The sequence below is a fragment of the Anthonomus grandis genome, chromosome 5 (genome assembly GCF_022605725.1).
Source record: "Anthonomus grandis grandis chromosome 5, icAntGran1.3, whole genome shotgun sequence".
Classification (NCBI taxonomy): Eukaryota; Metazoa; Arthropoda; class Insecta; order Coleoptera; family Curculionidae; genus Anthonomus; species Anthonomus grandis.
The window spans coordinates 1,585,373-1,601,106 of record NC_065550.1 but is presented as its reverse complement, the minus strand read 5'-3'; the positions used below and the strand labels follow the sequence as shown (position 1 = coordinate 1,601,106).

Sequence of the window (15,734 nt, the reverse complement as noted above, 5' to 3'; positions counted from 1 at the left end):
ACCCGTTCCCAAAAACAGAATGGGTGACTCCTACCAATCTTCAACTAATGGAAAGGCGACAGAAGCTCAAAAGTCATAAGAAAGCATAGAATGATTTTCAAGAAAACAATTCTCAAACAAATAGGGCAAGCCAAAAAGAAGTATTATAGAAAGAAATATTAAAAAATAGAACTACTACAGGTTAAACACGACAATTTTAATTTTTATAAAATGATTGAAGAAATAACAAGAACATATAAAAAGATGAAAATGTAAAAATAATTATCAAAATAGGGAAAAAACTAAAGACATGAAAAAGCTACATAGAAGAAATCTTTAAGGATAACAGAAAAAACGAAAAGTGAATCGATGCACAGGAGAAAAGCGGACCCTAGATAATAAAGTCAAAAGTCGTGTATGCTATAAAAATAGTAAATGTGGGAAAATAATATAAATGTGAGCATAAATTACCTGCTGAATAAATCAAACTGATAAAATACAAACTTTCAACATTCTACTGAAATTATTTAACACCAGATAACGAGGTCTGCCTATTAAATAACGCGCCCTAGAGGATTAGGGAAAAAAATAAGTAGTGCGTTGGGTAGCTAGAAATCTTCTCTAAGCATGTACCATAACACGTTTTTATCACTATTATATCATTTGTGCAGTAGCGATTTGAAACGAACGAGTTTTTTTCTCGTCAACCTGTCACTGTTTTTGGAGTGAAAATAGCAACAAAAATCAACCAAATTCTGCCTGCAGATCTTCGAATGAGCATGCAGAAGATTGACGAAGTTGTAAGCCCCGATAAAAAACGGTTACATTACTGTGCCTCATATTTCTGTTATTATTATGACTTCACAAGAATTGTTACAAAAAAGACACTGACAAAAGTACACTTTTGCTCAAGCCTAACTTAATAAGTAAATTATGTTAAGACATACTAAATTACTAAGAAAATTAGGATACTTATAATAAAGTTACGAGCAATATAATTAAAATTCATACTATAAAACATGTGGCTTATGTACACTCTAATAACCATTAAGTACGAACTGTACTGAAAGTGAAAAGGTTCCGTCTAAATGGCATCAAAGTAATCATTGTACTCGTAAATTGAGTTCCGTGTGGCATACTTTAAAACTAGCATTCTTGATCGAAAATATTTATGTTAATGTATTAGAAAAGTTCATTAGTTGAACTTTTCAAATTTAAAAGAGAAAACGATAAATTTTTTTATAAAAAACGTGTAAAACAGGTATAATTACTTGCGTACAAGATAAAATTATATTAAGGCATGTAGACTTATTGCGTAACGTAATACCTTTAAAATGGTTAATTAAAAGTGAAAAGTCAAACTCGCTTTTACTTTTCTTGTAAAATATACAATCGTCAAGTATTATACATAGTTATTTTTTTTCTACAAGCATTGTTTGGTGACATTAAATAAAAAAAATTAAAAATTAAAGTAATTAAGTAGCGAGTTACAAAATGACTTAATTCTATCTTACTTCTATCATTTAAATATTTTTAAATATACCAAGTTTTAACTTTTATCACTATGTTTTACTGATTGAATAAATGGTTAGATTAAATGATGAAATTAAAATTGGCAAGTCTGCAAACCGTATTTCTCCGAAAGTATTATATTAGAAAGCGCAAAATTTTGTGTCAATTTTATGCTGTTGCTTCTCAAAAAAAAGGTGTGCTAGTTTTGTCGCTAATTGAAAAAATATTTAAATATATTATAAATTCAACGTTTTTCAGGTCATACGATATAAATTTGTATTACAAAGAAAGATAATTTGAAAACCCCTGTTTTGTATGCTGGTACGAAACTATACACATCAAAATGGTCTGGGGGCCAAAGGTATTAAAAGTCAATTAAATAGAAATTTATTTGAAAAAGAAACACTAATAAACATTTATTTATTGACATATTTCCAAAATTAAACACAATTTTTTACATGATATTCTTAATTCTGAAGCACCATTACCTTAAGCCCATATATGCACCCGGACTAAAAGAATAGGGAATAGAGAATAGAGAATAGGGACGAAATAACATTAATAAGTTATTAGTGTTATTATATTAGTGTATTAACACAGTAAATTGGGGATTTTAAAATTACCACACAATGCGACAAAAAGAAAATATACAGTGCATCCCAAAAGTTATGTCTAAATTCATTTAAAATTCAAGGGGGTGTTCGAAAAAAAAACGCTCGATTTTTATTTCAAGTTGCGAATTTTTGTACGTGAAGTTTTGTATTATACAGGGTTGCTCAAAAATAAATTACGACCATCAACTTCATTTTTTCAAATGGATGCACCTTTTTTATTACATTTTTAAATTTCGCATGGAATTCTACGTATGTATGTTTCATGCATCATATACTATACCTAAAGTCAACAGTTATTAAAAAAAGACGACCAAACATTATTATTGAAGTTCACCTTACGAGTCACCTTATCTCTGAGAATTTTTATACAGAGAAAAATTCCATTCATTCGTGTTTTTTTATTGTTTGCTGATGACCGTGTAATGAAAATACAAGGTCCCGGAAACTGTATGACAGTTGTACGCCAAACAAATATTGTCAAGTGTGATGTGTACGAGCAAAGTTGCGGTTTTCACAATGGTAAAGTTAACGGAACGAGAAAAAATAGAAATTCTGTGCATGGTTGGGTTTGGTGATAGAACACGTACTCAAAGAGAAGCTGCTCAATTATTCAATGAAATCCATCCTCCGATATGTCAACAGGTGGTGAGTAGAATAGAGCCTAATTTAGAGAATTCAGTCATGTTAGAGATCTGCCGAAATCTGGTCGTCCTGCTCGAGATGAAAATGAACAACTTGACGTTTTGCTTTCTTTGAAAGAAAATCCATGCACTCCTCTGTCGCAGATTGGGGCAGATTTACACGTGGCGAAATCTAGTTCACCGAATAGTTAAAAAGCACAAATATCACCCCTACAAAGTTATTCCTGTGCAAGAGTTATTTGATGACGATTTCGATAGGAGAAATGAGTTTTGTGAACGCTTACAAAACATGTGCAATCTAAATAATAATTTAGTAACAAATATAATTTTTTCCGATGAAGCCACATTCTGTTTGAATGGTAGTGTGAACAGACAAAATTGTCGATATTGGGCAACAGAAAATCCGCATTGGATGATGGAGGTAAACATCCAGTACCCTCAAAAACTAAATGTGTTGTGTGGAATAGTGCGCGGCAGAGTAATAGGTCCATTTTTCTTTGAACAGACTTTAACGGAACAAGTGTATCTCGATTTTCTCCAATTTGAATTAGTTCCAACATTACTAGGTTTATTTCCAAATCCACTGGACCCAGACTATCCTGACGAAGAACTAATTTTCCAGCAAGATGGCGCTCCTCCGCACTATGCTGCCATTGTGCGTACATTTTTGGATGAAACCTTTCCCAATCGGTGGATAGGAAGGAGAGAACCCATCAAATGACCTGCTAGGTCGCCTGACTTAACACCAATGGACTTTTTTTTGTGGGAATACCTCAAGTCGAAGGTATTTGTTAATAGGCCAAATAATCTAGACGACTTGAAAGAGAGAATTCGCAGAGAAGTGCGCGCCATAACTCCGGAAATGATTGAAAATGTGCAACGAGACTTTATTGATCGCCTTGGATATTGTCAAGCCGTGAATGGCAACCATTTTGAACATTTAACTTAATTTTTGTTCTTTTTTTATTTGTTACATGAATCGTCTTTTTTTCGATAACTGTTGACTTTAGGTACAGGATATGATGCATGAAACATACATAGAATTCCACGCAAAATTCAAAGATGAAATAAAAAAAGGTGCTTTCATTTGAAAAAATGAAGTTGATGGTCGTAATTTATTTTTGAGCAACCCTGCATATACAAACTTCACGTACAAAAATGCGCAACTTGAAATAAAAATCGAGCGTTTTTTTTTCGAACACACCCTTGAATTTTAAATGAATTTAGATATAACTTTTGGGATGCACTGTATGTATTCGAAGAACAAAGCTGGAATGCACAATTACAAAGAGAGACTTATTAAAATATTATAGTATTAAAACATGTTATTTTATAAAAAATTTCTTTAAAATTATCATTTAGCCATAGATGAGTTTTATTTTAAATCTTATAATAATATAAGAAGTTTTTATATTGTTCGGAAGTAAATTAAATATTTTTGGCAAGATAAATGAAATATCTCTTTCAGTTGAAGTAAATAAAATCATTGGAGCATTGGATATATTGTTCTTAAATGATCTTGTTCACCATTGACTGATGCAATCATCAAATTTGTTATATCTAAAATTAAACCTAATTACATTTTTGACACAATACAATTATTAGCTGTCAAAAACCCAGCTATGTTAAATAGATGCTAAAACAACATGATTTTAATAATAAATCTGATAGGGCATTTTAACATAGAGCACCCCAAGCAGTTAATTCCAGGGGTTAAATTGAACTGAACAAGTGCTTGATAAAACCTCGTTAATAGAGTATAAGGAACTAGTTACCTTAACTCGTACATTACATAAATTAAATATTTTAATTTTTTATTTACAAAATTAATTGATATTCAAGACTATTGAGTATTTTGCTTGAAATCATTAAAAATGTAAATTCTACTAGGCATACCAAAGGTAATAAAGTTAGTTTTCTCAGTATTTTGAGTTAGAAGATTAGAATGCCAATGAGTGCTTTATTTTAGCAATCTCCCTTTCACACTTCACAAAGGCACTGACCCAACTACGATCTAAGGGTGCAGTGTCATCTAGAAAGCATATTACCTTACCATTTAATGTATCTGTTAAAGTAATGACATAAATAAGAAATAGAATTGGGCCCAACACAGTTTCTAACACCCCATTCTAACTTTTCAAGTTAACTTATAGTATTTTCAATTTTTATAACTAGAATTCGATCACCAAGATAAGATTTAAACAAACTTAGTACTTTACGTCTAATGCCAATTTTTTCAAGTTTTTCAAAAAGTAAGGGAAGTAAGTCAAGAAAGACTGTTTATGATTTATAACCCTCATTAAATTTGTTAACAAATTAAGTTACTATCGCTAAAGCATACTCTGTTCTCTTTTAATTTAAATTGAGGTTTTTAAATTAATTTTGAATTTTCTAAGAAAGAACTTTGTCTTAGTTTTATACATTTTTCAATAATTTGATCTAGAGTACTTGAAGTTTAAAAAATATGTGGATAGATCACAATGCTAATGACAGTATTTAATATATGAATAAAAGGCTTTATAAAAGCAACAATGTTGTTTTAAATAATATAATTTCTACAAAAATCATATCATTTCCTTTCTTAAATGAACTCATTTGAGCTACTAATATATTATTATCAGTGATTTGGCTAAGATACATGGAATCACGATTTTGCACATGGTTCCTAGTTTTAACCGTTGAAACATTAATTTTGTTGGCTAACTTGCTTTCTATTTTACTAAAACACTCATTGGAATCATTTGCTATTAAAATAGGATCAGAAATCTCTCCACCATAATCATTTATAATTGACTTAATATGCCCTATTGATCGACTCTAATTCTTATCTCCATTTACTTTTTAGCCTAAGTTTTTTAAATTCTTAGAGTTATGAAAAAATGCGTTTTTATAAAATTGAATTTTTCCATTTTTATTTATTAAATTTTTCAACATACTTCCGTATTCTCTATATTTTTTTAATCTGAAATGTCGTTTAAATTTGAAGCTTGTTCTTTCTTTAATTTATATTTATATCTAATTAAAGTAACAAGCTTATTATCTATACATTTTTAATTTGATTTGCTGACTAGTCTTATAAAACTCTATATATTTTTTTAGGTTTAGTAAGAATTTTTTTGCAATATTATTGGGGTTTTCGCAGTCATGTTTAAAATTTTGGTATCCGTAAACCCCTAAAATATTAATTTATTAGCTTACATTTTTTAATTATCCAAAATGTTGAAATTTGTGTCTTCCACAAATATTTCAAGTAAAGACTTATAACAATTGATTTAAATTGCTTAGAACTCTTCTTTCTTGAGAGAATCTTGAGGAATAAATGGCAGTTTGCAGGAACCCCAACAGTTATCGAATTTTTGGTCAAATTACGTATTAGAAAGTTTATGCTGTTTACTTTAATAATTTCTTATTACTATTTCACTTTTCGCATTGATAAATGTTCCTTGTTAATTTTACTTTTCTTATAAAAAATATTGTATCCATCAATGGAAAATTCGTTATTCTACATATATTTATATGTATGGGATTAAAATCTTCAATACTATTTTGAAAATAACCTGCTTTATTGTATTTACATGTAACACAGTTTTTCCAGAAGAAACAGTGTAGGGTCCGTGCAGGGGTTAAAAACAGGAGCTATGAACAAACCCCCTATCATTTAATAACTTGTAGCGTTTTTCTTTTTTTTTTGTTGCTTTTATAACGTAAAAATTTAATATTGTATGAAAATAGTACTGATCGCGACATCTAGTGTAAAGTGGGTTAATGGCATTGTAAAAAAATAAGGCCTCCTAGATGGCGTTCTTCGTTTTGAATTTTTAGGCAATTAATTGGAACCAGGTTGTTTTTTTTTCTTCGTCAGTGGTGTTTTTTTCTCTCTTTCTCTAACCAAAGTGATTTTCCAATCTGTCTGTCCTTTGTCATTGGTTACGTACGCCATGCTCAAGCATCAATTTTTTACATATTGGTATTTTCGATACCAGGCGGTTATTACCATTGTTTTTCCTATAACTTGAATACTTTGCCTTTTGGGATTAGATTGATTTCTGTACTCGCTGCAACTTAAATCTAAGCGAGGCAACGTTGTATTGTCAACTCTTGTAAAACTGGGCCTGTGTGAGATTATCCATCGAAGAAGTACCCAGAAATTTCGTTTTGGTTTTCTTTCCAAATGGTGTGGTCTTCAGGTTAACGTTTTTTTTTGACAAAGGATATGGTACAAATGAGTAGTGGCTACATTAGCAATTTTGAACGAAACATGATAATAAAATGTAAAATTAAAGATATATTTATCCAAATTAAATGTTTGTATTGCTTTGGTTGGTACTCCTTGCTTTCTTTCTACATATTTTAAATTTCTCTATATTGGCGTTATTATTGTCTTGTAACATGTGCAATCTGGTTTTGTTTTTTGTATTTTAGTACTTTTCTTTCTGATTTGTCCTGCGTTTCTTTTCCAGTATATTCTTGTAGTACTTACTTCGTGACCGCTCCTATAGTTGATTTGAAGAATGCCCACACTATTTCTATGTCTTCTATTTGAGATAGTTGGTTTTCCATTTCGGTTTGTTACTTGGCGTTTCCAAGTGTACTTACTTTCCATCTTACTGTATTTGTGGCTTGCTGTTCTTTTGTATTCATGCCGTTAATTCTTAGACGCATTTTTGCCTGCACTAGAAAATGATCAGACACATCAGACCAGCACATAGTCTATTTCGTTTCGTGTTTATTTAAGACCCACGTTTCTTTAAGTATATTTTTGTATATTTCTGTAAGTATATTTCTGTAAGTTCATAAATACGTAGGAAAAGTACAATTTCATAATGATCCAGAATGTGCCTGAGAAGTGAGATGCGGTAGAAAGTAAAAAAGTGGACTTTTGACCCCCTTTTATACATATAAACCGATCCAAGTCCAGGAATCTTTGACGATCGCTATAAAATTATATGTCGTTGATACAACCATTATATTATTGGGACTGTTAGTCCTGCCAAGCATTGACCGGTGTCATTTCAAATAATGTGGAGGCTGTGGCTTCCGATATGTGGACTATGAGTGCAGGTTCGCTACTCAATTTGGCGTTGAAATCCCATAGTAGCATGAGCATGTCTTGTTTTGGTGTGCTAGTTATATCCTCAAGCTGATCATAAAATAAGTCCTTGTTAATCTTATCTCTTTCTCCGGTCAAGGTATGGGCTAATGAAAACATCTTGTCGAACTTGCATTGTTTTATTTATTTAATGTAACACGACGTTTCGGTTGGTACTGAGTTTACACTTGATTAAGGTTGGGACACACATATCCGGACCATGCCAGGACCGAGACACGGCAGGGTGTCGGACGTCACCCGCTTCTGAATTAAAACAATTAAAATATATGGAAATGTTCACACATGATCGTGACGTATCCGGGTCACGTCGCCGATTCGTGTGCGGACCGGGCGGAATATCGTTAGTTTAATTTTTGACGTCCGGTGTATCGGAACGGAGCTCGAGTGCATTAATTTAAAGCTGTGTTTAATATGGACATAGAGAGGTTAATAGAAGAAGTACGAAAATTTCCTGTACTTTACGATCAAAAACATGGGAAATATAGGAATACTGAATATAAGGAACGAGTTTGGAAACAAATTGCAACAGACTTGCAAGTTAAAGGTAGGTAAACAAATTGCTTTTGAGATGACAAAAATATACAGGATGTTTCTTAATAATATGCTAATATTTAAGGGGGTAATTCTTGAAAACATTGGTTGGTGTATGGCGTTTATGTATGAAAGAGCATTTCTTGACCAAATACATTTTTCGAAAGCATGTTAAATATTATTAAAAAATATAGCCAATTCACTTTTATTATATAAGTAGGTAGATATCCTAGTTTTACTTAATACTACTTAATTTTTAATTTTACAAAAAAAAAAACAAAGTACGGTTGTGTAATTAAAGTCTCAACGCTACCTCCTCTTGCCATTCTACACTCCCTTCTGGTGAATTCAAAAAGGTTTTCAGTTGCTCTCGCACATCAAATGCAGCATCTGTAGATCTACCACGAAGCCGAGGTAGGTTTTGAAGATATGAATATCTGTCAGATTTTCTATCTGCTTCACTTTCGTTCAACACCTGTTCAGAAACCTTCTAATCTTCGATTTTTCGAATAAAGTTGTACAAAATACATGCAGTCATAACGATGTTTGTTAGATTTCCAGGATCTCCTTGGAGGGTTCTATTAAATATTCTAAATTTCTGTTGCAGGATACCAAAAGCATTTTCCGATATTCTTCTTGCCCGACTCAAACGATAATTAAAAATAGCTTTGTCATTTGTCAAGCCCCTTCCTGGATAAGGTCTCATTAAATATCTTTTCAGAGGAAAAGCTTCATCGCCAACAATTACCATTGGAAGTTCAATATTAGTGTTAGGTAATGCTTTAATTTTTGGTACATTAAGTTTGTTATTTTCTAATGACTTTCCAAGATTTGAGTTTGCCAAAATACCTCCATCTGAGTTTTTCCCATATGCTCCCAGATCTACTGCAATAAAGTTGTAGCACGGATCAACAAGGGCCAGCAGCACAATAGAATATGTCTTCTTGTAATTCCAATAAAGACTTCCTGAGTTTTTTGGAGCTTGTATTACAACATGCTTCCCATCTATGGCCCCGATGCAATTTGGAAACTGCCATTTTCTCCAAAATTCTTCCGCTATAGCATTCCATTCATTTTCTTTCGGTACAGGCATAACCTCATCTAACAAAACATTGATTATTGCTTTAGAGGTGTCATGGATAATGGATGTAACTGTTGATTTTCCCAGCCTGTAGCTAAAGGAAATGGTTTTGAAAGAATCTCCTGTAGCAAGGAATCTGAAACAGAAAAACGAGGTTAACCTTAAATTAAGAAATCTAGAATTAGTAACGATAACAATGTTTCACAATCTTTGACATTCAACATTTTGTGATTTTCAGTAGGTAATATTTTTTATATTTTGTTGCAGGTGGAGTCGAGGAATGCAAGAAAAAGTGGACATCAGTTCGTGATCAGCTACGGAAGACTTTGCAGAAAAGGAAAACCAGCTCAGGACAAGCTGCTGTGCGTCAGCACAAATATAAGTACGAAGACCTCTTAATGTTCTTGCTACCCCACATTGCAGAACGAGAGACAATTTCCAATGTTCTATATAATCCCGAAGGAGGGGAGGGTGAACATGAATCTACTTTAGAAGAATCTCAAGACGAGGATTCTGATATTCAAGATTTTGCGCAAAAAAATAGTGGAAATGAGGAACCTATAACTGAAAATCAGGACAGTGAAACACAAAGTGGAATAACTGCTCAGTCTTCGCAAATGCCCCCGGCAGGGTCCTCCCTCTCTTCCAATAATAAAAACAAATTTGTAAGGCCGCCGTTAAAACGAAAATTTCAGCATGAGCGCCATCTACAACAATCACCGTCAAGCCAGCTCATGACTTATATTTTAGCAGAAAAAGAAGCTGAAAAACTAGCTAATAAACGTTCAAGAGAGAGGGAAGAGCAACATCCGGTTGATGCTTTTTTAGCGGGTATAGCACCAGCCCTTAAATCGCTGCATCCGATACTTTTTAATCAGGCGAAAGGAAGCATTTTTTCAATTGTACAAGAGTTTGAATTAAAGCAACTCACAAATAATAGTTACCCTCAGAATCAGTATATTCCTCCAATTTCGCCAGCATCTTCGTCGCTAACTGTTCCAACGCCAGAACCTTCACCTGTACAATCATTGTCTAGTCCTACATACTTTGAATTTTAGGCAAAATGCGGAAAAATATGTCACCACTACTAACGAGCCTTTTTTAAAAGTTTTTTGCTATAATAATATAATTTGTTTATTAAATATGCCCGTCTTTTAATTAACTAGCAATATGAAAAACAAATACATACCCTTAAATTAATTTTACTTACCTTAAAAATACAGCCAGGCGTTGTGTGGGAGAAATTGATGGTCTCTAAAAAGTATCATTTTTTTTCAATTCTGCTTCAAGTTTGTTTAGTAGTTGATGGAATGTAAACTGTGTCATCCTGAAATACTCGTAAAATTTTGTCTCATCATCGATGAGAAGAGGGAATAGCGTTCGAAACTCCCCTTGTAGAGATCTTGTCTTCCATGCACTGTGAACCCATATATTTCTGTTACTTGGCTTTCTCATTCTTGTTTCATTCTCTTTCTCCTCTAAAGCAAGGGCTATCATGCCCAAGTCACTATTTCGAAAACTACTAAACATTTTAACAATTAAAAAAAAAAATAAGACGACAGATATTTCAATGTCACAGCAATGGAAACGAACGGAACACTGGCGAGACCCGGAAGAGTGTGGCTTGAAGACAAACGTACCGAGGGATGAGCGCCACCCGGCCGTGTCTCGGTCCTGGCACGGTCCGGATATGTGTGTCCCAACCTTAACGGTTGGAGATACTTACCAACCGAAACGTCGTGTTACATTAAATAAATAAGACAATGCAAGTCCGACAAGATGTTTTCACTGTACCATTGTCTACCACCTTCAAAAACAGTATGGGCTAATATTAATGACTAGTATTGCAATTTTCCTGGCATCCTAAGATAGCAGATTTGTTTTCTTATTGGCTTGAATGATATTATCTGTCCCACCAGCATTCTTTTACTGTTCCGAATTCGTGTTGCCCCGTCTTGGTTGCCGCTATAGAATAATACCGACTCCTTTTTATATCCTTCAGTTCCTTTTTTGCTCTTCAAGAGTGTTACAAACGCCAATTAAAACCACGAAGGAGTTTAATTTTTCAATCTTATAAACATCTGTACATCCAAGATGGCTCCGTTTTTCGTAATTGTTATAAAATATAGACCCTTAAGATTTAGTTAGTTTGAACTTGGACGGCATTTTTGTTTCTATTCTTTGATTTAAAATGAAGGATTGCGCCTGATTGATTAAACCAGATTAGTCCGAAAACCTATCGAAACTCCAGCCACATTTTTGCATGGTTTGCAAGCGAGCTGCGTTGCTAATTATTTGCTTATGCTCAGCCCTCTTAAATTAGGACGTAAATCAAACCTTGATTTATCGGTAAAAATAATGTCTTCCTGCGCAATTTCTACGAGAAAAACTCAGACAGAACGTCACACTTGCATAATGTACTGGACTTTCACTTGATGGATTAATGGACTTTTTGGAGGCTTGTCTTCGTAAGTCCTATGTTCGATTCCAATATATGTTTGATTGACACCCGAGTAGCACATGCAGAACACTTCCAATGGGCTCGTCGTTATCTCCAGTGGTATCGAACATATACATGAAGTGGTTCGATAAGGTCACGCTTAAGGACAGTTTAATCCAATCCCAAGGGGTGGCTTCAATATGATGACATATTTATTATTTGGAATAAAAGCGACTTGAGAGCTAGCAAACTTCCTCGAGTACAATAATAATATCAAGTTCACGATGGAGTTAAAACCTCAGTGAGCACTGTCCTTCTTAAATATTCGCGTAAAGAACAACAATGATCAACTTAGGACAGCAGTCTGTCATAAACTAACACATTTAGGATAATACCTATAATATCTAAATTAAGACTTTAGTCATCTCTGGCTCAAAAAAGATAGGAATCATTAAACTTGTCTTGTATAAAAGGGCACCCTCAATGTTCAATAACAATGTTGACCTCAACAGGGAAATGGAAAATATCAACAAAAACTTCGGAACGGATCTCTGAGTAAACTAATAAAGACAGCTATTAAAAAAGCAGCAGAGATAACTAGAAAGAGCCACAGCGACTGAAGGATCCTACAGAATTATCAGCAATATATATCACCGGAACTTCGGAGAAAATCAGGAGAATTGCTAGAAAATTTAACATCAAAACTGCTTTTACTTTGAAAATAATTATACAAAGCTTAGCATCGAAGATTAAGCCAGTATGCCTACTAGACAGTAATAACTAAAACACGAAATGTTAAGCGACCACTGGAAATCATGATAAAAGAATATTAAAAGTGACCCTGAAGACAAGAGGTTTTCAAATCAGGAATAGTCAAAGGCTTGGTTTAATGGCAACAATATACATTAGACAAAAGCAAAGATTTTGTGCAAAGAGCAACATTGGAGGGAAAGAAGATTCTTGAAAGCAACTTACATCACGCAACACTAAGGAATCTTCAGTCAGCCCAGTGTTGATAATTCCAACAATTGAGAACTCCTACTATTAGAATACTGCAAGATCTAATACACTTCACGCATCGGAGTGATGTGTGAAACTTTTTGCAGCACCCCCATATTCATGTATTTCCAGGGCCTGCGCAATAGCCTGACTTGAATTCTATCGAGCACGTTTGGAATTTGTTGAAAAGGCGGATTTTAAATAAAAAATAGTGTTCCACACAACGAGATAATTGCTATACTGTATGCAAGGGCAATAGCTATATATTGGGTTAAACGACATTGATAATTTAATTAGCAGCATGCCAAATAGATGTCGTAAAAGATTAATTTTTCTTTAAATTTTGCTTTTTTGAATTTTATATATTTTACTTCTTTAAATAGACATACATGATTAATATCGATTTTCATACCTTTATTCCCTAGATCATTTTAATGTTTGTATATCTTCAGGTATTTCCCTAATTATTTTTAATACTAAGTTAATTATTTCTTTTTCTCTTAACTTCATTAGATTTTTTACCTCTTATTCGCAATGTCTTTTTCTTTTAGAAATATATGATGATGTATGAATATAAATATTTTTTAAATATAATGAAAGTAAAAGTTATTATATTTATGATTTTTTACATGGTCAACACTTTAATTTCAGGTGCATCTATAAATGGTATAAAGCAATGCTACCCGCATCCGTAGCAAACACGTTTAGGAAATGAAAACTATTCTCCAACACATAATCGTTGTTCTATACCTTATAGTACGGTGCCACACTTTACCCACAAACCAAACTACATTAAGTATTAAAAATGGAATCGTTACCGCTACAACCTCCTCCATCCTACGGGAAAACCCTATACTTAAACCAGAAGCCCTTAGTTCAACCACGAATAAGCCGGACACAAGAAGTGAAATCGGGGACGCAACTACTAAAGAAGATGATACAAGTTTGTCAGCCAAAGACGCAGTCGTTATTGACTTGGAAAAAATACAAAAAATGTCGATCGTGGAATATATTGGAAGAAAATTGAGGTCCTTGTGGGATTATATAGTTTATGGAAGTGAAAGTGAGCCTGAGACCACTTTTGTAGGTAAGAGCAAAGTTAAAAAGTAAAAGCCTTATAAGTTTTTTCATATTGAGGTTAGAGCAAATTTCCTTGTATACACTTCAATTTTGTTTTAATATTTGTCATTTATTCTAGGTAGATGTATAGGAATAGCCAAAAAAATTCGCCAAATAATGCCTCTATTTATGATCGGAGCAGGCATAATTATTACTAAGTTAGGTAAGTAAGAAGCAGTATTAATTAAACATAAAGCAAAAAATGGATTTTTATACATACGATCTTAAAACTAATCTTACAAAACTAACTTAAAATTACAAGATTTGTTGTATTTATACCCAATGGTAAATCTGTGTTAGCGGTTGTCATGGTGGAAAGAATCTAAGAAAAATCATAGACAATGCTATATTAGCGGTTCCCGTAGAACTGCTTACTGCTGATTTATTGCGAAATTACATACGTGGATGGTTGAAGCTGCTTTTAGAACCGCAAATTTTTAGGGCAAAATCAACTCTAAAGTCTCAAACTCTGTCTCTGAAGGACTCATCACGGTGAACAGCAGATCTTCTTCTGGGAAGGATGTCGCTAAGTCTAAAACTTCGGGTTTCCGGTTGTGAATTCTCAAGATTAATAGAAAGTCATCTGCTAAAATCGTAGTTATGGTTAGCATCACTTGTCTCTCGCGCCTATTTCCCATAAAGTTCTAAATTACAACAAGAAGGATAATCAGGGTGATTAATGTAATAGTAAGCCAGGAGATATATTGAACATTGTTGTATTGTTTGTTTCAAATTTTCATAGTATTGATCCAATTTATGTTGAGCAATATTAATATCATTTAAATGGATCTTACTAAGTTTTAACAATTTAAGATCTGGGATATAGTGTTTAGTTGATAGGTGCTCATAACATTTATAGGGTACAAGCTGGTTTTTATAGCTGATAGTTTGATAGGTTTCAAAAACATATTAGGCTAATAAAGGCCGTACAAGAGTACTGAAGTTTTGGGGAAACATTGGCGATAATGAAGGATGACTTTTCCTACACATTAAATAGTGATGGGTAAGTGGGTCAGACAGTGAAACTAACCACGTTTTGATCTATTTTTTGAACTTTACAACTTTTGTATAGGAGCACATTAGTTTGGCATATGTGTAGCTGGGCTTTCTGCCTCTATCCACTGAATGAGGTAGTATTTTTGAGCAGATTCTTTAATTTTTGCAGTGTCCCAAATTTTGTAAAGCATTAAGCAAAAGATACATAAAGCATTAGATCATTAACTCACGAAATATATTTTTGTTTAGTTGAAATGATGTATTGAAATCCAGTTCTGCTAGCTAATATTTATACCAGATAAATATGATATAGAGTACATTTAAGTATCTGGTTTAAGTAGAGGAATTTTAGGAGTAAAACTAATTTCGAGTCAGATTCATGTGCTTTTAGTTTATTTAAGTTAATATTGTAACGAAATTCGGGAACATACTTTTATTGTCAACGTCAAAAAACACTAACCTAATTCGCCTTGACTATCGTTTAATTGTTTCCAAGGTAAAAACTGACTTAACAATTAAAACTGAATGAATTATCACGAAGCGCGTCCTTTTTAAAATCCGATGGATTGGAATTATCTTCATTGTTTTTGCCGAAAGAGACCAATAATTTTAGGAGAACACTGACAGTCAAAGCAAGCAAGTATACAAATTCTATAAAATTAGAACTACAGGTATTTACAATAATATAACCTAAATAACCTAAATTGGGGGC

At 33.1% G+C, this 15,734-nt stretch overlaps 2 protein-coding genes across 3 annotated transcripts in view; both read left to right on the top strand.

Annotated features, from left to right (window-relative positions):
- Positions 1–15,734, top strand: part of LOC126736545 (uncharacterized) — a 78,520-nt gene that overhangs the window by 46,436 nt on the left and 16,350 nt on the right. For both annotated transcript variants that reach the window (XM_050440949.1, XM_050440948.1), the window contains exons 3-4: positions 13,559–13,994; positions 14,106–14,189. In XM_050440949.1, coding sequence (XP_050296906.1) covers positions 13,619–13,994; positions 14,106–14,189 — 460 coding nt within the window. In that variant the 5' untranslated portion in view covers positions 13,559–13,618. The remainder of the gene's footprint in view (positions 1–13,558; positions 13,995–14,105; positions 14,190–15,734) is intronic.
- On the top strand, positions 8,130–10,612 carry LOC126736541 (transcription factor Adf-1-like). The gene is made up of 2 exons (XM_050440937.1): positions 8,130–8,400; positions 9,736–10,612. Exons 1-2 carry the CDS (start codon positions 8,268–8,270, stop codon positions 10,524–10,526), a joined length of 924 nt encoding a protein of 307 aa, XP_050296894.1. The 5' UTR covers positions 8,130–8,267; the 3' UTR covers positions 10,527–10,612.

Coding starts and splice junctions, on each gene's coding strand:
- LOC126736541 (XM_050440937.1), top strand. CDS start 8,268: ATGGACATAGAGAGGTTAATAGAAGAAGTACGAAAATTTCCTGTACTT. Junction 8,401..9,735: donor AACAGACTTGCAAGTTAAAG/GTAGGTAAACAA, acceptor ATTTTGTTGCAG/GTGGAGTCGAGGAATGCAAG.